We start from the raw sequence: 26,844 nt of genomic DNA, 5'->3' as shown, positions 1-26,844 counted from the left end.
ACAGTGATTTTAAATTTCATATTAACCAATATATCTTTTCGACTTAGCAAGATGATTGGGACGGTGCGGTTGGAAATAAGCTTCATTCTGTCAAGGCAGTCCTGGGAGAGTGGCAGTCATCCTACAGGAGGTGCAGGAAGGATGAGGTGGTCTTGTGCCGTGCCCGCATCGGCCATACGTGTTTGACGCATTCATTTATTTTAAAGAAGGTCCCTCCTCCTCAGTGTGAACACTGTCAGTGTACACTGACTGTGCGGCACATTTTGGTGGAGTGTGATCATCTCAAGCTGATGAGAAATGATATATTTGGCAACAAAAATGTTTTGGAATCGTTTAAATTCCATCCAATGTTAATTGTAAAGTTTTTAAAACACTGACTTCTATTCAAAATTTTAAGATATACTTAACTTGATTTTATATATTGTATTATACTTCCCCCCCCCCCCCCATAGCTCCTTACACTGTGGTTTTACATGAGTCTATATAAATATGTTCATATACTTACCATTTGTGACACCCAATAGCCGATATGTATTTTCCCCTGCGTGTGCATTAACCTCATCGTGGTGCAGGGGTGAACATTCTTTTATAGAATGGCCAATAAATGCACAACTCCTCGTATGAGGTGCCTTGTTTGCCGTGAGGTGCGACCCGTGAAAATGGATGATGGGATCCTGGTGCTTGAGTTGGGGCATACCTGCGGGTATGACTTCTGGCAATACATCACTTTGGTCTGGAGTTCACCTAGACGGGTGGTCAGGAAGGCCCGACCTGATCAATCGGCTGGTCACGTCAAGCTCAAGAGCAAACCAACCCCTGTTTTGTTCAATTTGTCACGAACGAACATTGCTTAGAATACCACTTGTATTATTTGCTCTTGGGGCGGTGGCTAGGGTCAATCGGGTAAACTAACGTTTTTTCTTTACTTTGCCTGCGTATATGAACCATGTATCCCTGGCATGTATGTCTGCTGGTTATCCGTAGCATCGTGTCCCCTTGTTGGACTCTGTGGTGGGTGGGGGGCATGGTTGACGAATAATGATTCATTTAACATGGATACTACTAAATTAAAAACAACAGATGGGGCCCTGAAAAGGGTCCACACCGATGTTTCGGACTCCTCATCTTTTGATGAAGAGTCCATGACTGCCTCAAAATCAATTACGAAGAAATCACGTGTGATCTCTTCAAATTGGCCAAGGTTCCTCGTCATCAGTTCCACTGATGATGGGGCCTTGAAAAAATTGTCACCTTTTGCAATTCAAAAGGGGCTCGTCGGTCTAGCCGGGGAGCCAAAAAATGTTACAAAAATTAAAAACGGATCGCTGTTGGTTGAATGTCTTCTCAAGTCGACTATTCTAGCCAACATTCGCATCAACGTACTGCCACACACTTCTCTCAACTCCTCGAAGGGAGTTGTCAGATGCCGAGATTTGGAAGGTGTTAGTGATGAGGAAATCTGTGACAATCTTACTTCACAAGATGTCACAGTCGTCAGGAGAATAAAGGTTCGGAGGAACAACGAATTGGTTCCAACGAATACCTTTATTCTAACATTCAGTACTCCTACCCTTCCACATTCGATTAAGGCTGGATATCTCAACATTCCTGTTGAGCCTTTCATTCCTAATCCACTTCGATGCTTCAAATGCCAGAAATATGGCCATGGTCAAAATACCTGTCGAGGCAAACTGACATGTGCTCGTTGCGGTCAGTTTGACCACGACAGTAAAACTTGCAAAAAAGACCTTGTATGTACAAACTGCAAGGGAGATCATTTCGCGTACTCGAGAGAGTGCCCGATGTGGAAAAAGGAAAAGAAGGTTCAGGAGGTTAGGGTTGAGAAACGTCTAACCTTTGCTGATGCCAGAAAACTGGTGGAGAGATTTCAACCTGCTAGAGTAGCAGCATCATATGCTGTTGCTGCTGCAGTGAAGGTCTCCACCAGAAGTATTTCAGTAAATACAGACTTGACGTGGCAATGCGATGATGCAAAGTACAAAAAACTATCCGATGTTGTAAACGTGGAGAAGAAAACTGCAAAAGCTGCTCAGCAGCAGAAGGAGGCAGCTCAGAAAAAGAAGCAAGCTCCTGTCAATGCTACCACCTCCACACAGGTGTCTTTGGACACAAACAAATCATCAGTTGGGTTGAGTACTGGGACGTTGTTCTCAAGCCTACCCAAGTTAAAAAGCAAACCAGCGAAGAAGGATCACACCTCTGGGCGGCTTAAAAAAGCCGAACAGAACTTAACAACAAGTAATATGTTTCAGGCTCTGGATGATGGAGGTGATGAGATGGAAGTCTCATCACTTGATTATCCAGGAACAAAACGACCACCACCAAAGCCAAAGATAACTCCCATACTTCCTCCCGATGGCGAATAAAGTCATCCAGTGGAACTGTCGTGGGCTTAGGCCCAATTTTGATGAATTAAGTCTACTAATTCAAAAATATAATCCTATTGCGGTATGTCTTCAGGAGACTTTCCTGAAGGACACTGACAATATTAATATTAGAGGGTTTAACCTCTATCACAAGTTTCAGGAAACTGATAACAGAGCTGGGGGTGTTTCCATTTTAGTAAATGAAAATATCCCTCAGAGTGTAATTACATTAAATACTAATTTGCAAGCTGTGGCTGTAAAGGTCACAGCCCATAAAACTATAACTTTATGCTCTCTCTATTTGCCGCCTCGTAATAATTTCAACTTCAATCCCAAAGATCTTCAAGATCTCTTCGACCAACTCCCTAGCCCTTTTGTGGTTATGGGAGATTTCAATGGTCACCACACTTTGTGGGGATGCGAGGATGTAAATACTCGAGGCAAACAATTAGAAGACTTAATTCTCAAAAATGACTTAATTATATTCAACGATAAAAGTCGAACTTATTTTCACGCTGCAAGTGGCTCTTTCACTTCAATTGATCTAACTTTATGTAGTCCATCACTGTTTCTGGATTTCTCCTGGAAAGTCGGTCCAGACCCCTGTGGCAGTGACCACTTTCCGATTTTTTTTGAGAATGATGGACCACCATCACTTGAAATAGTTCAAAGATGGAAGTTATGGAGGGCTGACTGGGATCAGTTTCAGCATCTATGCAGCACTCGTCTGCAACAATCTGCCATTGACGATGCTGACGATCTCATGTCCTCTTTTACTTCCATTTTGAAAGAAATTGCAGAAGAAACTATTCCCAAGACTTCGGCAGCGCCGAAACGTTTCACTAAACCATGGTTCAATGAATCATGCAAAGATGCTATTAAGGAACGAAACAGGCACATTGAGAGGTTTAAACGGGAACCCACCTGGGACAACCTCTCTGCCTATCGTATTGCTAAGGCAAAGGCCCGCAGAGAGATCAGACAAAGTAAGAAAACATCTTGGAGAAAATATGTCTCCAAGTTGAATTCCCAAACCTCTGTGAAATCTGTGTGGAATAGGATCCGTAAAATCAAGGGAAAAGAATCCAGTAGTACTGTCCATCATTTGTCTGTCAATGACACAAACGTCACATCTCAACGTGACATCGCCAATGCAATGGCAGACAACTTTTCTCATAACTCCTCTTCTGCTTTCAGCTCAGATGCTTTTACATCTGTCCGTACTAAAGCTGAAAAGCAACCTATTAATTTTTCATCTGAGAATGCTGAAGTATACAACAGGCCCTTCTCTTCGGAGGAGTTGCAGGATGCTCTTCGAAAAGCCCATGATACTTCGGTGGGACCAGATGAAATACATTACCAACTACTAAAACACTTACCCAAATCTTCTCTTTTAGTTCTTTTGAACATCTTTAATAAAATCTGGAGTTCTGGTGACTTTCCTTCTGATTGGAGGAAGGCTATTATAATTCCTATTCCAAAGCCTGGCAAGGATCCTACTGACCCTACCAGTTACCGCCCCATCGCTCTCACAGGCTGCATCTGCAAAACTATGGAACGAATGATCAATCGTAGACTTGTCTGGTTTCTTGAGTCCCACAAATTGCTTACTAACGTGCAATGTGGGTTCAGATCCAGTCGAGGTACGGTTGATCATCTCGTTCGTTTTGAAACGTTTTGTCGCGAGGCCTTCGTCAATAATCAACACCTGGTTTCAGTGTTCTTTGATTTGGAAAAGGCCTACGATACCACATGGAAGTATGGGATTTTAAAAGATCTCCATGGCATGGGACTAAGAGGTCTTCTTCCAAATTTTATTTCTAACTTTTTAAAAGATAGAATTTTTAAAGTGCGAGTGGGATCCACGTTTTCAGATTCCCACTCACAAGACATGGGGGTGCCCCAAGGTAGCATCCTGTCGGTTACCCTATTCTTAATTAAAATTAACAGCATCACCCAGTGTTTAAAACCTGGTGTCGATTGCTCACTATACGTTGACGATTTTCAGATTTGTTACAGGTCGTCCAATATGAGTATCATTGAGCGTCAGTTGCAGCTTTGTTTGAATAAGCTTCAACAATGGACAACTGACAATGGCTTTCGATTCTCAAAGTCAAAAACGGTCTGTATGCACTTCTGCCAGAAAAGAGGTCACCACCTAGACCCTCAGCTGTTTCTGGACAAAAGCCCGATTCCCGTGGTCGAGGAGACCAAATTTCTGGGAATTATATTTGACAGGAAGCTATCTTTCATACCTTATTTAAAATACGTTAAAAAGAAAGGGCTAAAGGCCCTAAATATTCTCAAAGTTATTGCCAGCACAGAGTGGGGAGCAGACCGTAAGGTTATGCTCCGACTGTATCGATCTTTGATTAGATCTAAACTAGATTACGGCTCTATTGTGTATGGGTCGGCACGCAAGACTTCCTTGCAGATGCTTGATCCCATACACAACCAGGGACTTAGGCTTTGTCTTGGTGCTTTCAGAACATCTCCTGTGGAAAGTTTGTACGTCGATGCACACGAACCTAGTTTGGGTTCTAGACGTGCAAAGCTGTCTCTGCAGTATGCTACCAAGATAAAGTCAATGCCAAAACACCCCACCCATAACGCTATCTTTGACAACCGATTTATGAAGTTGTTTGATGCGAAGCCAAATGCAATCTGCACATTTGGTCTTCGCATTAGGCAGCTTTTATCTGCTTCCAACATTGATCTTTCAGACATTTTGGAAACACCTTCATATTTTGTTTTGCCACCTTGGTGCATAAAACCACCTAAAATTGTGTTGGATCTCGTGCATCTGAAGAAAGATCGCACGGATCCAATTATTTATAACCAATATTTTATGGAAATAAAAGAGAAATACTGTGACTACATCCCTATTTACACGGATGGGTCACAGGATGGGAATTCTGTGGCTTGTGCCACAGTTTTTCCATCAGACAAAATAATCTCTACGAGATTGCCTGATTTGGCATCTATATTTAGTGCCGAAACTTGGGCAATTATTAAAGCCCTAGAGAAAATCAAAAACTCTAGCTCCTCTAAATTTATAATCTATACCGACTCACTTTCGTGTCTCCAGTCTTTACACTATATGAAGCTGGAACATCCCTTAATTGGGATGCTGATACGAAAGTGTGTCTTTTTATCTATTAACAATAAGAATATTGTGTTTTGTTGGGTACCCAGCCATGTTGGCATTAGAGGCAATGAAAAGGCAGATTGTGCTGCCAAGTCTGCTTTGACTTTGCCACGTGCCAATGCTGGTATTCCCTATAGTGATCTCAAACATCACGTAAATAATTATATCTTTTCTACTTGGCAAGATAATTGGAACGGTGCGGTCGCGAACAAGCTTCATTCTGTTAAGCCAGTCCTGAGACAGTGGCAGTCATCCTATAGGCGGTGCAGAAGGGATGAAATAGTTTTGTGTCGTGCTCGGTTCGGACATACTTACATTACCCATTCATTTATTCTCAAGAAGGATCCTCCACCTCAGTGTGAGCATTGTCAGTGTACACTGACGGTGCACCATATTTTGGTGGAGTGTAATCATCTGATCCAGACTAGAAACGATATATTCGAAGCAAGGGATGTGGTGGAATCCTTTAGATTCCACCCTGAACTTGTACTGAAGTTTTTAAAAGAAACTGGATTTTATTCCAAATTTATATTTACTTTTGTGTAATATTTGATTTGTAACAGGAATTTTACTTTTATAACAAATGTGATATGTATTATTTTGTACAGCTCTTTACACTGTCTTTGACTTCACATTTCAAATTTCATGTACCACCGCACAGCTCTATACACTGTTTTTAACCTAACCTTTTAGTTTTACCATTGTATGACACCCAATAGCCGATGTATTATTTGTGCTGGGGTGTCGTTAAACATCCATTCAATTCAATTCAATTCCGATATGTATTTTTGTGCTGGGGTGTCGTTAAACAAACATTCGATCAATCAATTCTTCTGGAATACATGATTGACCAGTCGATGTATCCACAAAAAATCATTTACAATGGATCAAAAATCATGTACCTGCAAGTGGAGAGAGGACTTATTGACAGCGTGAATTTTCTCCCCATGAAGCTGGCTGCTTTTCCCAGGGCATTTGGTTTGACGGAACTGAAGAAGGGATACTTTCCCCATTATTTTAACACCCTAGGAAACCAGAATTATTGTGGACTGTTTCCCGAACCTAACATGTATGGTGCCAATTACATGGGATCCAAGGAGAGATCAACATTTCTTAAGTGGCATGCTGAACAACGGGGAATGTTCGACTTTCAGAAAGAGATGAGGGAATATTGTGTCTCTGACGTCGCTGTTCTCAGAGAAGCCTGCTTAAAATTTCAAGCTCTAATGCTGGAAGCCACTGGTGAAAAACAGATAGACCTCGATACCAAAGCTGTCTCCTACACCAATGGCATCGATCCGTTTGCCCAATACATCACCATTGCCTCGGTATGTATGGGCATCTTTCAAAGCAAATTTCTCAAGAAACATCATGTCAAACTTACAGACACCCAGAAAATCACAGACTGGATGACGGTCAATGAGGATGGATCCATCAAAGTGAAACCTGATTTATGGCTGACGGAAGAAGAGTTGTTGAGAGATCGTGGGATGACCATCTTCGAGTCTGAAACTGTACCCAGTCCCATTGCTCAAGTTCCAAGTGAGGGATACATCCAAAAAGATCAGTTCAGCAGAGTGTCCATCCAGTGGTTGGAATGGGTTCAACACCAAAATCAGAACAAGTACCAGATACAGCATGCACTCAATGGAGGGGAACATCAGGTACCAGGAACTCATTACCGACTGGATGGTTTCTGTGCTAAAACGAACACGGCCTTTGAATTCCATGGCTGTTTGTGGCACGGCTGTCGACACTGCTTCCCACATGAGCGTTCTAACACCATCCGTCCTAGAACCAATCAATCCATTGAAGAACTGTATGCCCTAAGCTGTAGAAAGAGAGAAGAACTGAAAGTGAAAGGATACAAAGTCATCGAAATCTGGGAACACGAGTTTAACCATCTTCTGAAATCCAAACGAGAACTGTCACAGTTTGTGAACTCGTTAGATCTTCAAGACCGACTAAATCCCAGAGATTCATTCTTTGGAGGAAGAACGAATGCCAGCACGTTACACTACGAAAGTGTGTCTTTTTATCAATTTCCAATAAAGATGTTATACTGTGTTGGGTACCCAGCCATGTTGGCATTAGGGGTAACGAAAAGGCAGATGTTGCTGCCAAGTCTGCTTTGAACTTGCCCCGTGTCCATGTTGGTGTCCCCTACAGTGATTTTAAATTTCATATTAACCAATATATCTTTTCGACTTGGCAAGATGATTGGGACGGTGCGGTTGCGAATAAGCTTCATTCTGTCAAGGCAGTCCTGGGAGAGTGGCAGTCATCCTACAGGCGATGCAGGAAGGATGAAGTAGTCTTATGCCGTGCCCGCATCGGCCATACATATTTGACGCATTCATTTATTTTAAAGAAGGACCCTCCTCTTCAGTGTGAACACTGTCAGTGTACACTGACTGTGCGGCACATTTTGGTGGAGTGTGATCATCTCAAGCCGACAAGAAATGATATATTTGGCAACAGAAATGTTTTGGAATCGTTTAAATTCCATCCAATGTTAATTGTAAAGTTTTTAAAACACTTTGACTTCTATACAAAATTTTAAGATATACTTAACTTGATTTTATATATTGTATTATACTTTCCCCCCACAGCTCCTTACACTGTGGTTTTACATGAGTCTATATAAATATGTTCATATACTTACCATTTGTGACACCCAATAGCCGATATATATTTTTGTGCTGGGGTGTCGTTAAACAAACATTCGATCAATCAATCAATCAATGTTACACTACAAAGTCAAGGAACGAGAAGAAGTCAAGTACGTGGATTTCACGTCTCTATACCCTTGGGTCAACAAATATTGTCAGTATCCCGTGGGACATCCTGAAATCATACACAAGGATTTGAAGCCACTGCATCAATACTTAGGTGCATCACTAAGGTGAAAGTTGCGCCTCCTAGAAAACTGTACCATCCTGTTCTGCCTTACCGTTCCAATGGAAAACTCAAATTTCCTTTGTGCAGAACCTGTTCGGATCAGGAACAACAAACACCATGCCATCATTCGGATGAAGAGAGGAACATCATTGGAACCTGGTGCATACCAGAAATTCTTAAAGCCATGGAAAAGGGGTACCAAGTCATCAGAGTCTACGAGGTCTACCATTGGCCTGAAACAACACAGTACAATCCAACAACACGTGACGGCGGTCTCTTTGCCGAGTACATAAACACCTTTCTCAAGCTAAAACAAGAAGCCAGTGGATGGCCCGAATGGTGCATTACTGAGGAAGACAAAGACACATATATTAGCCAGTACAGAGATAAAGAGGGCGTACAGCTGGACCGAAACAAAATCACAAAGAATCCGGGACTTCGTTCGCTGGCTAAACTGTGTCTGAACAGTTTCTGGGGGAAGTATGGTCAACGTCTGAATATGAAGCAGTCTGCCTTCATCCACGAAAACAATGCAGACGTTTTCTTCCAGATGTTGGCAGATCCAACCAAAGACATCATCGATTTCCACGTGTTGACAGAAACCATTTTGCAGCTTGAATATCTACACAAGTCCACCTTCATCCCAGAAGATTTAAAAACCAATGTTTTTCTGGCAACGTTTACCACTTCATGGGCAAGATTGAAGTTGTACAGTGTGTTGGAACAGCTGGGTGAAAATGTGTTGTATTACGACACGGACTCGGGTCATTTTCGTGGCAAGACCTGGAGACTATCAACCCCCTCTGGGAGATTATCTCGGAGAACTGACTGACGAATTGGATGGTCAGTTTATCACCGAATTTGTTTCTGGTGGTCCAAAAAATTATGGCTACAGAACCAGTAAAGGCTCAGAAGTGTGCAAGGTGTGAGGTTTTTCCTTAAACTATGCCAATGCACAGCTCATCAACTTTGAAGCTATCCGCGAGATAGTCTTGTCACCCACCAGAGATGCTACCCTTACCGTGACGAACCCATACAAAATTTCACGAGAAAAAAGGAAGAGAAAAATTTACAACAAAGTTGAAGAGAAAAAGTACAAGATAGTGTACACCAAGCGTGTCATTCAAGACAATTTGGACACTCTTCCTTATGGCTATTAAAGTTGAATCATCAAACTCGGTATGAAATATGAAACTTGGTATTTTTCCGCCAATCAAATTTAGTATGTAACATCAAACTTGGTATTTATCTCCCCAAAATCAAACTTGGTATCAGTCTCCACACGGTAACGTTTTTTTATTATCGGACTTTGTTTGATTGCAGTTCGAATTCACTTTTGTATATTTTTTTTCTTAAATAGTCCGATACATTTGTGATTTATGGAGTCAATACTCCGTTATTTTAGGCCAGCGATTCAAAATTTGTGTATAAGTAATCTAAATTCACCATGCATTATCTCACTCTTCACTCACCTCTTGGACACAAACAAGTTGTGTTTAAGGGGGGAAGCTGCAAACTATTGGATAAAACAAAAACCCCAAAACCCATAGGCATAGTTCATCAAACTTGGTATGTTCCCCATAATCAAACTCCGTATGAAACATCAAACTTGGTATTTTCCCTCCACTACATTCTCCATAAAAACATCAAATTTGGTATATCTTGTTTGAATCTCTCCGACCTCCACGTGGTGAACAAGGGGCAACAGGGACTTTTATATCTCTGGCAAACAGGAGAGAAATATCATAGGACACATTTATATGTTACAGGGCCATTCACAGAGCCACACTCAGGGCCACACAAGGCCACTCTCATGGCCACATCAGGATCACACTATAAAAATAGTTGTGATTTGCAAAGTAGTTTAGTTTAGTAGATACATTTGTCGCTATGGGTTATGTCAGAAAAGATTGTCCAGTTCCAGGATGTCTGGCCAAGAATTTGTTGAGACTTCCTAACCATCTGTCTCAAGTACACCATTTGGAAAACAGAGTATCTTGGTTGACAAAGGAGACATTTGAAGCAGTGAAACCCACATTACCTAAAAGTGCCATTTCGTGGAGTCCAGAAGCAGTGGTGGATCCCACACGTCCTGGGTGGGAACACACAGAGTTTGGCACCATTCGAACCTTGCTCGAGCATGTGTGTATCAGGCCCAACGGGTGCTGGTAAGACTTCGTGGGTGTACAGACTCCTGAAAAACCTGAATGGTATGTGCGTCAAAGACCCTCCAAAGAAAATCATGTATTGCTATGGCGTGTACCAGACACTTTACAACGAGATGGAAAAGACTGTAGCTAACCTTATATTTCATTCGGGGTTACCTACGCAAACAGAAATAGAAGAGTTTGCTGATGGACAACGTGGACTTATCATTTTGGATGACTTGATGAATCACGTACTGGAGCACAAAGACGTAGAGCTGTTGTTTACTCAAGGATGTCATCACAGAAGATTGAGCGTCTTATTTATTACCCAAAATCTCTATGGACAGGGAAAGACTGCCAGAACCATTGCTCTCAACACCTGGTATCTTGTCCTCTTTAAAAATGTGAGAGATACATCACAGATCATGACGCTGGGTCGTCAGTTGTTTCCTGGCCATGCGGGTGTTTTGGTAGAAGCGTACAGAGATGCCATGAAGACCCCTTTTAATTACTTGGTGATAGACATGTCGCCCCACGCCGATGACAAATTAAGACTGAGAACTCGGATATTTCCCAATGAAGACTCCACCGTCTACGTCCCGAGAGTATAAATAGCACTGTATTTTCAAATCATCGTCAAAATGTCTCAAGTCATCAAGGAGAACCTGATGTTCTTGCAGTTCTTGCTGTCTGGTAAATCGACAAAACAGAAAAGTCTGCTGTTGAAACATATAACCAAGGATCAACTGAAAACCTTGACCTTCATTATTGCCAACATATTGCACAGTGACGTTCCACTCTCCAAACAGGCATTTGAAAAGTTGAAGAAACACAAGAAAGTATTACGTGTGTTGGGTGACAAGACGGTTTCTGTCAAGAAGAAGAAAAAGGTGTTACGAGCTGATATCATCGTACTCGTGCTACAGAGTATAGCATCCTTGTTAAAGACAGTATAATGCAACACGTGTCAAAAAACATTCTGGTGCCTGAAGAAAAATATATACGCCTGTTAAAAGGACAAGTGATGGATGTCCCAAGACATGAAGAGGGTCAAGATGGAAAAGGGCAAACACCTCCCATTGTGTCCAAACCCTTGGCCAATGTGAAAAAGAAGACAATGGACCCAAAGATGATGTTGAACTCAGAGAAATCAATAAAGATGGAACCAACCCTACAGAGACAGAAGCGGCCACCAGGAATACCACAACGAAAGAAAAAACTATTTAAATGGAAATCATTGTAAAGTGGAATAGAGGTCTGCTCCTTAACCCTTATCTCCACTGGTTTGAAACGGGAGCAAATAAATGATTTGAAAACTGTTGTTATGTTGATGTTGTGTTGTAGTAAAAACAGAACGCAGTGCCATACCTCCCATCCGTCCATCGATTCGAGCGGGACTTGTGTGGGCTAGCGAAATTTTGGGTTGTTTTTCATTTATTTCTAGTTACAATCTCTGGTCTCTCTAGAGACAACTACACATGCAATGGACACACACATTGGGTTACACCGAGAGGCCTTAAGGGCAAAAACTATAATGTACAATGATTAAAATATGTTAAGGCAAACTGATACACGATAGCTTCGTTGACTATAATAGCTGAACAAAAATAATTTTGAATGTCTCTGAGCGAGGATCCCGTCGATTTCATAGCAACGTAAAACAAAGCAAAAAGTCCACACGAGTTGCTGTTGGCGTCTTGAAGCACCCTGTCGTTGTAGTAGGTGCATACACTGTTTCTCTGAAGAAAGGCTCGAAATTGTCTCTGGTAATATTCTGGAGGCTTTCCAAAACTGTCAAAGAATTCTCCATGGTTAGCACTGTCTAACCATAAGGCCACCCAGTGTTGTCCTTTCATGGTCGAGGGTTCTGTGTTCACAATGAATCCTCGTGGAAAACGAGTCAGTTGGTGTTGTGGAAGTTCATCTGCAGCATAGACTCTGACATGTCTCGTGACCGGATCGGCGTTCAGAGCACATTCCAACTGTAAGGTGTTCATGGTTCTGCATACAAGATGTTCTTGGCTCCGTCGATTTGAAGCAGAAGGTTGTCTTCCGAGTAGATCAAACAGTTGACCGTTTCTGGTAAGGCTTTTTTAAACTAAGTCCAGTCGAAGATTACCCCTTTTTATAAGATCCAGGTATCCGTCCTTCAAGTGGTAAGGTTCCAAGGTGAATTGATACAGAGCATATCCACTTCTAAAATCCTCTCTAGACACGTCCAGTCCTTCGAACAGACTGCTGTAGGCCGAGATGTACTGATTATTGTCTACGTGCAGAGGTTGAGCCAGTAAGGATTCACCATTCACGTACAAGACAATCGTGTCCAGATCGTACATGGCAAAATTGAATGGATTTTTGGTGTAACTGCCATTCACTGCTTCGGCAGAGACCAGTGCCACCATGACTTTGTTGGGACATTTATTTTGAAACAGGTGATCCCAGGTGAAACTCAGTTGTCCCTTGGGTATGGAGGCCACTTTGATGTCGCTCCTTGTGAAAGGATACTTGGCTTCAGTGTCCTGCAACGTCTTGGCGTGGGCCATGATGATGGCCGTATTGGGCCGCACTTTGCAGACTCTGAGGTATACGTCTTCGATCTTGACTTTGTAATCAGGATTATCTTCTCCTGCCATCAGATGGAAGGAAGGCCTGGTCCGGAACAGTTTGATCTGTAGATTGACGCCATTGATGAGATAACGTTTGATGTCTAAAAAGTCTTCGTACAGAGGTCCTTCCATATCCACGGTGTGACTCCATTCACATAAAGCACCTCTGTTAGCAAGTCCCGAATTCCCGTTATTGGGTCTACACTGTCTATATCATCAGACGTATCTTTGTAGTACAGCTGGGATTGCAGAGACGATTCCTTGGCTGTGGACGTGCCATTCAACAACACTTTCAGGTAGCTCTTGTATGGATACAGATTGGTAGAGGTGGTGACGAGTTTTCCATTGAGTGTCAGATCCACTTGAGACCAAAAACTCTGGAGCCATAGATTGACGGGTCCCACCTTTTCATCTTTTGTCAAGATGCTGCCATCAGCTTTGGTGATTTTAGCTCTGACATGTAGTTTGGTACATTTCAGGTCGATGTAATCGACACCTTGACCATAAACGTTAAACTCCACAGGACTGTTTTCTGTGGTGATCTGGGATGTGGGTCTCGTGTCCTCATAATATATTGTTTCCACAGAAGTGGAAGTTCAAAGATAGAGAATTCTTCGGCATGGGCCTCTACTTCAGCTTTATTCATATAGGAAGCCATCTTACTTATTTTTACTAAAGCGATCTGTCTTCTGCTTTTTCTGATTGCTTCTGCTCGTTGTGTCTCCTTTGCGCTTTCTTGACGAACTGACTGGTTGCTCTGTTGCTTTCCCTTTTATACTTTTCAGAAGACGTTTCTGTTCGGCCTTAGCTTGTTCCACCACTTGCTGCGTTGGGGAGACCATGACAACATTGGGTGCCGGGGGTTTGTTCTGTTCCTCTTTTTCTTTTTTCCACGTGGGATCGTAGAGTTCTAGACATCGATCCACACTGTACATGATCTGACTTTGCCCACCACGTTGAATTTCGAAGTGAGGTTGAAGTTTGCCTTGTGCCTGCAGTTTGTAGAAACGGGTCCACTTGTCTACGTCGGGAACGTACAGCTTGTACTGGTCTGATATGTTGCTCCTCTGAAGGTTCTATCTCAAATGATGATGGTTTTTGACAGACATCCTATTTATAGAGATCCTGCATATCTCCAGCTATCCGTGACCACTGACCATACGGTTTTTGCTTTCATCTGATCCAGGTGACTGTCGTCCAAAACGAAGGCTAACAAAGGGGTGTTTTGTTTCAATATACGTTTTCTAGTTCTATTCATCACGGCAGGTGATACGAGCATTTTCATCATGTTCAGATATTCATTGTTAGACTGTAAAAATCTACATTTCTGTCCTGCTCCGACATGAATACGTCCGTCCAGCAACCCTTGAACGATCTCCACCAAGGCCAACATTTGTTCTTCATTCATATCATTCAGTAAACTCAAAGTCATATGGTAATCGTGAATATTCGTCATCAGTTTTAAATAATTGTAATGTTTTAGGACGTATTCAGACATGTTTCAAAACCAAAAGGGCTGCGGCCTTACGTCTAGTGTCACCGTCACTGGTCCCGTGATAAATGAGGCTGGATTGCCATCTGCGTCCTGTATATAGATGTCCACGATCTGCACATCTTCCAGTCTCAGGGGTACGTAATGATAGTTTGGAAACACAAAAGATCTCTTTTTTATTCCCCATCGAACAGATGCATCTCAGCAAGGGCTCCTTTCTTTCTCCAACGTGTGAGCTGTAGCAGATGTTGGAACACACGTAAATGTCATGGCTGTCTGATTTTCTCGAAACTTCCCAGTTCTGAATGGTGATTTCAGTGGCTGCTACCACCCACTTTTTTCCGAGATGTAGTCTGTCATATAGATTGACTCTAAAAGACCAGTGTGTGTTGTCGGGAAAGTAAGACGTGCTGTCTGTACTTCGAATGGTAATGTACTTATCCATGGTGCTTATTCGTTTTGATCTTGGGATTTGGCAGCAAATAACCCAAGCTACTGCTGAGTAGTGCTGTCCACAAGTTAGAATTACCTCGATGAAGAGATAAGTTGATGATACACGTAATCACCACCACGTATATGATGATGATTTGAGAGAAAAATACCGTTTCCGATTTGGCCACACGTTTACCAAAAAATGTCCAGGTATCACCTGAATGACTTCTTGACAGAGGTTGTGTCTCTACAATTTCTTCCATGATAATGAAAAGTCAAACATGTGCTGAGGTCTTTTATACTGTCTGATATCGAACAACGTCTGCTTCTTGAATCCACGAATTATACTTCTTAGACCAGTGAAGCCATTTGACCAACACTTCTTTCTGTTTGTTACGAGTTCTCCTTTTCACAATGTCTTGGATACGGTACAGTTGATCAGGATTCTCAGTCACCTTTTGAAGTTCAGCTGCATAGAATGTCCCTTTGATGGCATCACCACCCCAGTCCTTTAATTTGTACAAGTCTTTACCTTGAGACCAGTACCTTTTCTCAATGGTAAATATTTCGCCAGACCATTTCTCTTGGTATTCCCGATCAAAGGTGCCCTGAAGATGACTGACTCGTACTTTATCACCTATGTTAAATGTAAACTTGTTTTTGTGGATTGCCTTTTTAGGTTTGATCAGGTACTGAGACAGACGGACCTCTCCTTCGTTCGTTTGGTTGACACTGGCTGGTGTTTGACCTAACATTCGATGCTTGGTGTGGTTATAGCTATAGACGACTTTCTCTAGAACATCCATGTACTTGTAAGTATAGTTTTTTAACATGTAGCGATAGAGACGCATTTTGATGGTTTTAATGACCCGTTCAGCATAACTTGCTTTGGTTTCATTTAGAGCAAACAGCTGCGTTATGCCATGCGACTTCAACAATGCTTTGACCTTATGGTTCTTGTATTCTGACCCTGAATCGGACTGAAACAGTTTGCGTTTTCTGGACTCTAATTTCCAGAATTCTGTCAAAGCATCTACCACGTCGTTCCCCGTTTTCGACTTGAGTGGTAACACCCACAAGTACCTGGAGAACAGATCAATGATCATCATGAGGTATCTCACCCCGTCATTGTATTTAGCCAAACTGACCATATCCATTAGATCGGATTGCCAGTGACTGTCTAACCCTTCCAACCCTTGAATTGATTGAATTAAAATTATTTGAAACATTAAAACTCTTCATCGTCTAAATCTAGCAGGTCCCCTATGGCCGCCCACATTTCTGCAGAACTCTGGAAATAATCGTAGTCTGCTGTACATTTTACACTCTCTCCACTAACCTGACTAAGGTTAGGGCTAGGGTTAGCTACCCTTTCTAAATTATCCTCCCCTGGGAGCTGATTGTCTTCCCCTTGCAGAGAATTCTTTCCCCTTGGATAATGCTCCCCACAGACCGAGTCCACGACTACACAGACTGGGTATAAATTATCTGCCCTTACTTCAACATCTTCCCTTGACTCATGCTCTGTACAGACTGAGTCCTGCGCTATAGCGCCTGAGCCCAAATTATCCTCCCCTGGGAGCTGATTGTCTTCCCCTGGGTCAGCATTATCTTCCCCTGGGGCATAATCTACCCATTCCATGTCCTCAACCTGGTTAATTGTATATATGTTCCAACGATCAAATGACAACTTGCCTTTGTCCGGTTCCCAATTGCTAAAAACTACCACGTGTGGAATGTCAAACATTTTGGTTTTACTTTCGTACTTAGGCGAGAAAATCATCCCGTTTTTGAGACTTTCTAGCGCTTCGTAGTTGAAATGGTCGCTTTGTGACCGACACAAGTCAAATATAACCACCTTTTCGCTGTTATATGCGAATTTTATGTCTGAACTCTTTCCGTTTTCGAAGCGAATTGCTCCCATCTTCAGCGTTAGCAACTTGCTAAGGAAAGTCTTCCCCGTAGAACCGAGGGGATCACAGTACCATTTTACCTCCCTTTCGTGGGGTTCCTCTTGTAGATACTTCACTAATTCCGCCTGCCATCTCTTGAATCTTATATCATTCAACTTCTCTCTTGCTCTGTCTTTCAAATTGGACTGTACCTGTACATCGGCTAATTCCTTTATAACACGTGAGTGGTGGCAGAAAGCTGCCCACATTTCATCGTCACAGGATATGTCTAAAATGTTTTTGCCATTAGCAAACTCTTCCGCTACCATTCGCGCCTTTTTGCAGCTCGCCGCACCCCCTCCTTTTTCTGTCACTCCTTCTTGTGCCTTTCCAATTCGAACAATTACATCCCCTTCCTTGCCGCAGTACTTATCATTGTCACAATCACTGCCTCTTGCAGGTTCAACGTGCGCTCTATTCGATATCATCTGCTTAATCTGGTTCATGCGAATTTTTCTTTTCAGATTAATGTATCCCTGTAGGTGCATCGTTCCTTCCTTTCCTTTCTCCATTCCCACAATGGCGAATGTACAACTACTCTCAGTAACTCTTTCCTTTATGTTATCAACATCCTTCTCCGTGTAATTGTTCAACGTAAATACCCATCTTTTTGCCGCGTTATTCTTAGCCATCTTGTAAATACAACGTAAAACAAGTGTGCCGGAGGAGGTCGAGCCTAGTATTACCTCGACCTCTGGCACATGGCACATGTGACGTCATAACCCCTTTTCCCCTGCGCGTGCTGTAACCTCACCGTGGTGCAGGGGTGTAACATTCTCTTTGAGAATGGCCAATACAGCACAAATTGAAGTTTAGAGTAAAATTCGGTGTCCGTAAAATTCTGTGATATTTGTATTTGTATTTTTGGCACAGTTCTTTACACTGTTTTTGTTTAAAACTTGAATTTTTATATTGATGTTGATCATCACTTTATTTATTTGCATTACCATAGTTTGACACCCAATAGCCGATGTATTTTTCGTGCTGGGGTGTCGTTAAACATTCATTCATTCATTCATTCATTCATTCATTCATAACCCCTTTTAGTGCTATAAGTGCTGGCACATGCAGAGCACGACGTCATATATACTGTGACGTCGTTTAAATTACCTCACTTTAGACTCATCCGTTAAACCGGATGGCGCGTTATAACAGGAAGCGGAAAGCTACTAATGCAGGAGGTGGTCGTGCTAAAAGACGAAAATATGGTAGGCCTAAACGACGGACACGTCGTTATAAAAAGGCTAGAAGAAACTTCACCTGGAAAAAAAGCAAGAGATCGCGTAAAAGGTCTTATATGCGCCGTAGAAGGCGTACGCGTGGTAATGTTCGTTATATCACGCATACCAAGGTATATCAAAATAGTGATACTTTTATTTTTGATGCTACTCATCTTGCCTCAAATGCAAAAGTTATTAACCTTGGCCTCGCTGGGAAGTGGTGGCCAGGCGATGAAGATGTACTCAATGCTGTACTATGGGACCAGTATCAAGCCAGACAACTAGTACAAATTAACTTCTCTCTTACTGATTGGCGTATCTTTATGGAACGCGAAGTTAAAAAGAAGGGAACCATGGCGGAAACTACCACCGATGATCATACCGTAGAATATGATGAATTCGATTCCGATATTATGAGAATGAATTCTCTAAGAATTCGTTGGGATTTTATTCATAAGTATGACATTACCAAGTCTTCCGTATATAGCGACGAACCTGCTCTTCCTGCCGTATTTAAAAAAGGTACCCCTATGGTATTTATGGAGAAATCCTTCTATATAGCTAATGTCAATAAACGAAGAGGATTGAATCTGTCATACCGCCCTGTATATACCGGAAATCAAGGCTGGATTGGAGAAGAGGTGCAACCACAGTTGGCAGCTCGTGTCTATCATACATCTAGTGACCCGGCCTTTAAAAAAACACAACCCCAGCCTTTGAGTGAATTATATACTAGTAAAAACATGCATGAATATAAACTGCATGAAATCTTACGTGTTCAGGGAGCGCGTCCTCATAAGGTAGATTGGGTACGTAATAGGAAGACCGGTCAACTTCTTCCTTTAGAAGTATACTGGTGCCCTAAGATAGTATATTATGTGGAACCCCAACTTCCTACTGCATACCTTGTGAATGCCAAGAATGAGAAGCGTGCCTACAATATCTATGTTGTATGCAATGTGAAGATATCCACTACATGGAGATGTTGGAATCGTACACCTAACTCCGACGAGACCCCCACAGCACAACATTCAGGCAAATGGGATACTGTCTTCCCTGAATTTAAACTACCGAATGCCAAAGTAACAATACGTGTCAGAGGAATTTTCAATTTACCCTCTGCTTTAACAGCTTGATACAGTTTACTAGGACCTGCATAACTCCCAGGATGTTTTACATCGTAGTAAATAGACTCTAGGTACCTTTCCCACCGAGACATGGTTCTCAACTGACATACATGTCACAAAGTCATGCTATTTATAAAAAACAGAAGGATACAACACAAAATTTTATTACTAAACAACAAAAATGTAGTACATAAAATATATGACAAAACATACAGTTATGTGAAAAACATTCAAGTGTCTCACACGTGTTTGAAACGTAGACGTTAGTTCTAGACGACATCTCGCTTCATCACTTGTGGAACAGGCCATCTCTGGATTGAATGTAGATCTGATCGTTTTCGGTGAGCGAATGACAATTAAACCGTATCTAGCCTTTTTATACTCTTTCGTGCCAGTCTAAGTAGGTTAGGGTCGGGTCAGTAGGACGTTGCACACGGCACAGTAGGCCAGTCTAAGTAGGTCAGTAGGACGAGGTCACGTATCAAGGTCAAGGTCAGTCTAAGTAGGCCAGGGCCGGGTCAGTAGGACCAGGTCACGTGACAAGGCCGTGACGTCATCAAGGTCAAGGTCACGGAAAGTAGTTCATGACCCCAGGTAGGCCCTGATACTACTACCAGGCCTGTCAACCATCTCAGATATCGCGGGAGACTCCGTATTTGATCAAATCTCCTTCCCGGGAAATCCTTATCTTCTAAGCATGAACGAAATTCAAGCTGCGATGTTTGTGTTTTGACATATATAACATTATCCAATTTAGTCCTAATAATGCCTCTGACTTGTTACGGTTCATTGGGAGTTTATAGACAGACCATTAGAAACATTTAACTTTGGACAATCATTCAAAATAGGGGTGAAAATGGGTTTTTTTAATGATAGCTATAGTGCTAATATAAACTCTGGATACCTTTCAAATTTCTTTAAGTGTGAACGGGGATGTAGACGAGGAGACCCAATTCCACCATACTTATTCATTTTTTGTGGAGCTACTTTCTCTTGCAATAAAACGTAATGAATATATCAGAGGTATAAAAAAAAATAATAACATCGAATATTGTATATTTCATTATGCAGATAATACAAACTTTACTTCAGACGGATCAGAAAGAACTTTATTATAAGTATTTATGTTCTGCTCTTAAAATTAATTTAGACAAATGCGTTGTTTTCTGTATATTTTTTCTACAGATCACCATGAAAATGCTTTCGTTTAATTTCGAAAAACAAATTACTAGAGCACGTAAAATATTATTCACGCGGTCAAATAGATCGCTAACTATTAACGGTAAAATTACTATAATAAAATCTCAAGATTCTGCCACTTTTGACTCACTTATTCACAGTCCTACCTGATCCAGATAAAACATTTTTCAAAAGATTAAATACAGTGTTTTATAAATTTATCTGGTATGGTAAACGTGATAAAATTAAAAGAACAATGCTTATGAATGACTATAAAAATGGTGGATTTAAAATGATTGATCTCATGTCATTCTGCAGATATTTATTTTAAAGAAGGACCCTCCTCCTCAGTACACGGACTGTGCGCCACATTTTGGTGGAGTGTGATCATCTCAAGCTGACGAGAAAGGATATATTTGGCAACAGAAATGTTTTGGAATCTTTTAAATTCCATCCAGAATTAATTGTAAAGTTTTTAAAACACTTTGACTTCTATACAAAGTTTTAAAATATACTTACCTTGATTTTTTTGTATTATATTATACTTTTCCCCCACAGCTCCTTACACTATGGTTTTGCATGAATATATATAAATAATATTTCCATATACTTACCATTTGTGACACCCAATAGCCGGTATGTATTTTTGTGCTGGGGTGTCGTTAAACATTCATTCATTCATCACCGAAACCATGTTATCACAATGCTTTAAACTTACAGAAAAAACCAACATCGACACCAAGACGCAACATTTCAGTTCAAACTTATACACCGTATATTAACCACGAATACTTACCTGAATAAATGTAGCATACAATCAGATAATCGGTGCACTTTTTATTCTAATGAAGCGAAATTGTTACATTTATTTTTCACTTGGTACCACACAAGCCAGTTGTGAGTAGACTTTAAAAATTGGTTTGAGAACAAAACAGGTACTACCTTGAATTTAGATATATGTGTTATACTACTTGGAGGTCCACATTGAAGTATTTTATTAAATCGTCTATTTTTAAAAGTGAAACGGTACATTTATAATTGCAAATATAAAAATCATTCTCTAAATTTTGTTGAAATTGTAAATATAATAAAGTATCACTAAAATATTGAAAAAAATCATATTGTCAGGAAAAGAAGACACGTTCACAAGTAAAGCCCCAGTCACACTGTCAAGGATCAGGACGCCGGGTTAGCCACGAATACGCTCCGGCATCATTCGTGACAATCGGTTGTGGTACGTATTAAATCCCTGATCAATCGTAGTAGTACTTGTATGTCCCTGAAAATTTTGAACATTTCCGGATCCTTAATGATCCGTAGAAGAACGTAATAATCCGTACTTAATCGTAGTAATCCACGGCCTCAAGCCCGGTCACACTGTCAAGGATCAGGACGCCGCGTTAGCCACGGATACGATCCGGCATCATTCGTGACAATCCGTTGTGGTCTGTACTAAACTGTAGCGACCCGTGGCGCTCCCCGTTGTCAACTAACCCTTATCCTTAATAATCCTTGGTTTATCCGTCGAAAACCATGGTGCATCCGTAGGTGACCGCGGATAGACCACTGTCCGGATCATACGTGAGGTTTTCATCCGTCGTGGATCCTGCCACACGATTCCTGACAGTGTGACTGGGGCTTAAATAGGCTAATTTACTACATTAGACACCCACTTAAAACAGTTCATAAAAAATAATAATAATAAAAAAACATTTGGGTGTTGATAGACAAACCTTTTCTTTTTGTCCTTTTCCCCCCATTCCCCTCTTTTCCTTTTTTTTCTCCTATGTAAGCTCGTTTCACCTATCCTTGACCCTCAGATCATTAAAAAATAATTATTATATATATATGTATGTATGTATATGGTTGTGCACAATGTACGACAACAAATGTAATGAATATAAAAGTTTACAAAAACAAAATACAAGTGACTTTTTGTGTTGCGACAGTTACCCACATTTCATTTGCGACTATAGTTGCTCTGAAATTGTATGCAATGAAATAATTTTTGACATGAATTTGGCACAACATATCTATTGCAATCAAAAAGACTCTTAATGTCCAAGGTGAATAACTCTTATTTTTCAACGCTGGGAATGCTTGAAAGTTTTGCATGTTATTGCAGATTTTGGATCAAATTAAAAGAAAAATTTAGTGTCCGAATTTTTCGGGCCCTTTTCAAAATGACCGCCACTATACAGGCCTAGCGGGTTATCTCAGGAACAAATTGACTGATTTTAATTATTTTTGGGTCTCATTGGGTGTTTTGGGGCTTCCAGATCGATTCGATGTAGAGGGCAAGGTCGCAACTGCAATACAAACTCTACACAAATTACTTTCCAGTGAAGTGAACAATTTACTCATAGCCATAAAACTATACAAGCGCTAGAATAATAAATACTAATAAAATTATTAAACGTTTATGGTGTAAAACAAGTGGGAATAGAAAGTCTGGTGTAAAACAAGTGGGGATAGACACCAATACGCAAAAATACTCATCATACTCATTGTATTAATACTGAATGGAATTTAAAAGATTCCAAAACATTTCTGTTGCGATCATCTCAAGCCGACTAAAAATGATGTTTCGGAACAAATATATATATATTGTAACAGGGCGGCTCATGTCCACAATTGCTAGCGCTTTAAATTTGGTAGCGGGCGCCACGAACAATTGTGTTTCCGAGCCCCGCCAGTGATAATTTGAAATAACGTAACTGAGCAGGAAGCGTTCTCTTCGGGGTCTTAGAAGAGTTAAGGTCCAGTTAAAATCCAGATATAACAAGATACTAGATAACACTAGAAATTCAAATTACAACACAACACAGAAGTTGGAGAATAAACATTTATGTCACAAAACACAAATAAAGCAAATGGTTGACATGGAATTGATCGATCGCGTTATTTTCGCGACGCGTGTTATTGTCCAATTATTGTGTCTGGTAGTATACACTGCTCATTTACAGTGTATTGGAACTGCATTGGCCATGTCCAAATACACTCAGAATTCGTCTGGGGTGGGGCGTCGGTCTGGTACACTGGAAACGTTATCGAACCACAGGAGGTCCAAGGTTTAATATCCTAGTGAAGCTAACAAGGAGAGAAGGCAACACCTTGTTGTTGGTGCCGTTGTCCCTGTGGGTCCACTTCGAGAATATAAGAGGTCTTGAGTCTCTGGTGGGAATTAAACATCAACAGAAATACCGGTCTGGGTCAAACATCCAACAACAGAGTGGTGACGGTCTTCAACAACTGGAGTACATCAAAGTCATCGCTGAGGAGTGACAGCGATACTGCGAGTTCCCTGGATGCCTTATGGATGCGTCGCCGCGCCTTACACCTGCATATACCTCCAGTTCCTGTCCCGCTCCTCCGTCACAGCTCACCACGAGCTGTCGTGAGAATTCAGGGAAACCTCAACCTGTAATCTCTCATCCAAAACACTAGAATACACTTAAGTTCACAATCCTAGAATGCACTAATTCCACAATTCTGGAATACACTAGCACAATTATAGAATGCACTAAGTTCACAATCCTAGAATACCAATGGCGATGAGGTAGTCGTTGCTGCTGATGACTGACACTAAGACATTACAAAGTACGAGAAAGTAAGGGGTTCCCAGATGCTAACATATTTCAAAACAATATCACATATACACGCTGAACATCTAATATGCTATGCGTCTTAAGCTGCGTTATTCTGCGTCCCATGCGTTAACAAAGCGTTCAATGCTGCGTCCCGTGCGTTAACACTTCGTTGTTGCTGCGTCCCTTGCGTTAACACCGAGTTGTTCTGCGTCCCTTTCGTTAGCACTGTGTTAAGCCGCGTCCCTTGCGTTACACTGCGTCCCTTGCGTTGTGCTGCGATCCTTGCGTGAACACTGCGTTGTGCTGCGTTCCTTGCGTTGACACTGCGTCCCTTGCGTTAACACTGCGCCCCTTGCGTTAACACTGCGTCCCTTGCGTTACGCTGCGTCCCTTGCGTTAACACTGCGTCCCTTGCGTTAACACTGCGTTCCTTGCATTCTGGTCTCCACTCTGCTGTTGTTCGTTCCAGTCTTCGGAGCTGGGTAAAAACATCAAGCCCCCGTTACATTGTTACGTTTCGTCTTATATACCCCTCAAACCGGGTAAATGACGTCATGTTACATGACGTCGGCTAACATTACGTCATTATTTTCCGAGTTCCTCCGATTACACAATCGGCAGGCGACGTCAAAATGCAAAATCCGGAAATAGTTAAAATTCACAATTAAAACCCATCTTTAATTTTAATTATAGAATTGTTTCATATTTCTTATTTTATAGTCTACTATTTAATGTGGAGATGCTGTTCTCTTTAAGTTGATAAAGACAATAATAGTTTATTCTTTATATCGCCAATGTCAAATAACATATAAACAAAACCAAAAATGTATAAGATAACAACACTTTAAATCGGCTTACATTTTACATGCCTTTACAAGTGTAAAGAACGCCAAAGATAATTTAGTAATAATACGAAAAGATTCTGGGTAGATGAAGTAATAAGATATTTAAGTATAAATCGTTGTGAACACTATAACTTCTATTATTTTATTATATAGAGAACAGTACTCACGTTTTAATACTTTTATACGTTCCGTCGTTCCTTATATTCTAAGGAAACATCCGTAATAGTTCATAATTAGAATAAAAGTGTTTAAGCGTGATAAATCAACACGTTAAACTACATCGAATACACAGCAAGAGCTAATGCTGGCCAGGGGCCGCTTCTATATCTATATATATATATATATATATATATAATATATATATATATATATTCTATATCTATATCTATATCTATATCTATATATATATATATATAAGAATTGTTTTGCTCATTTTATAGGAATTTATCGATGTATAAAAGTCACAAATGTAGTATAAAATCGCTTAGCTACGCTACGCGATTTTATACCATTGATTTTATACACAAATGGTATAAAATCGCGTAGCGTAGCTAAGCGATTTTATACTACATTTGTGACTTTTATACATCGATAAATTCCTAAAAAATGAGAAACAATTCTTATAATTACAAACAGTACAAGAAGTGTACCTTAAAACACTCAAAAATAATTTCTTTCGTTCTTACCGTCAACCATGTTCTGTAAATAAGCGTAGGAATACATGTATACATACTATTGGAAATTGTCCGCTAAAAATAAAAATAAGTATTGAATCAACAAAAACAGTGTATATATCTTTATTATAACTTCTTTTTAAAAAATGAAACAATTTCATGTGCAGATTTGTCTTGTTTTTTTCTATCGCAAAGTGACTTTGATATTAACTTTTGTTTACGTGTAGTGACTGTTGGTGTTGTGCGGTTATTTCGATCTTGGTCTTCCGTGATGACGTATTTTTTATGAGGTTTATGGAAGGATAACGCTTGGTTTTTTAGTGACGTCAGCCAATCAGAATACAGTAAATCGTATAAATTCGGAAAGTTTGTAATTATATATATATATATATATATATACTGTGGTTTATATTATATTATATATATACTTACCATTCGTGACACCCAATAGCCGATGTGTATTTTTGTGCTGGGGTGTCGTTAGACATTCATTCATTCATTCATTGCCTTGCAGTTGGTAGTCATAGAAATTGTTAAAACCTGAAGTGAAACAGGACGAATTCGTCTTGGTGCAGAAGCAATTTCCTTGGCAGAATGTTCGACATCCATATCCACATCCGTATACCACCTAATCAAATCCCATAGACCACAGTAGTAACATATCTGGCTATTGTTGCTACACACAGCGTTTCAATCGACAAATGCACGGTATTACCACCCTCACCCTTTAGGTAAATCAGAACAAATTGGGGGTAAGTTGCTCGTTTCAGACATAACGGGTAATGTTTATGACTACCCTAGTTCTGCACAAACATTAAATTGCTATTTAGTTCAAATCAAATTACAGGAATTTATTGGCCAGATGATGCAGACTTTTATCATCACAAGAAACACTCAAGTTTATCACCAATGCCGAGAAACTTGAGTGTTTTATACAAGTTTTGTTCTATTCACTCGGCACACTGGAATGAATGCAAAAGTCCCCATTGTGGTTTACGTTCCATCATTAAAAACCATAGGATACATGGTTGGTGTTTATGTCACAAACCATCATGGGAACACCAATCTAGTAACATAGGACCCTTCGGATGCTTGACTACGCCCCAAGGAACATATGTTCTATGTTCACCCTTCGGATATTGGG

At 40.7% G+C, this 26,844-nt stretch overlaps 4 protein-coding genes across 4 annotated transcripts; 2 read left to right on the top strand and 2 right to left on the bottom strand.

Annotated features, from left to right (window-relative positions):
• The first annotated feature begins 1,142 nt into the window (after positions 1-1,142).
• LOC121389145 lies at positions 1,143-2,387 on the top strand. Its single transcript, XM_041520755.1, has one exon. The coding sequence runs from the start codon at positions 1,143-1,145 to the stop codon at positions 2,385-2,387; it is 1,245 nt and encodes a 414-aa protein (XP_041376689.1).
• A 3,990-nt stretch (positions 2,388-6,377) lies between these two features.
• On the top strand, positions 6,378-9,268 carry LOC121389144. The gene is made up of 2 exons (XM_041520754.1): positions 6,378-7,560; positions 8,400-9,268. The coding sequence occupies exons 1-2, from the start codon at positions 6,378-6,380 to the stop codon at positions 9,266-9,268; spliced, it is 2,052 nt and encodes a 683-aa protein (XP_041376688.1).
• A 3,408-nt stretch (positions 9,269-12,676) lies between these two features.
• LOC121389142 (uncharacterized protein F54H12.2-like) lies at positions 12,677-13,216 on the bottom strand. Its single transcript, XM_041520753.1, has one exon. The coding sequence runs from the start codon at positions 13,214-13,216 to the stop codon at positions 12,677-12,679; it is 540 nt and encodes a 179-aa protein (XP_041376687.1).
• Positions 13,217-13,290: 74 nt separating this feature from the next.
• LOC121389141 lies at positions 13,291-16,270 on the bottom strand. Its single transcript, XM_041520752.1, has 2 exons — positions 15,416-16,270; positions 13,291-13,752 (listed from the first exon to the last, which is right to left on the bottom strand). The coding sequence occupies exons 1-2, from the start codon at positions 16,268-16,270 to the stop codon at positions 13,291-13,293; spliced, it is 1,317 nt and encodes a 438-aa protein (XP_041376686.1).
• Between the last annotated feature and the right edge of the window lie 10,574 nt (positions 16,271-26,844).

The sequence above is a fragment of the Gigantopelta aegis genome, chromosome 14 (genome assembly GCF_016097555.1).
Source record: "Gigantopelta aegis isolate Gae_Host chromosome 14, Gae_host_genome, whole genome shotgun sequence".
Taxonomy (NCBI): Eukaryota; Metazoa; Mollusca; class Gastropoda; order Neomphalida; family Peltospiridae; genus Gigantopelta; species Gigantopelta aegis.
This window is presented reverse-complemented; position numbering and strand designations above follow the sequence as displayed.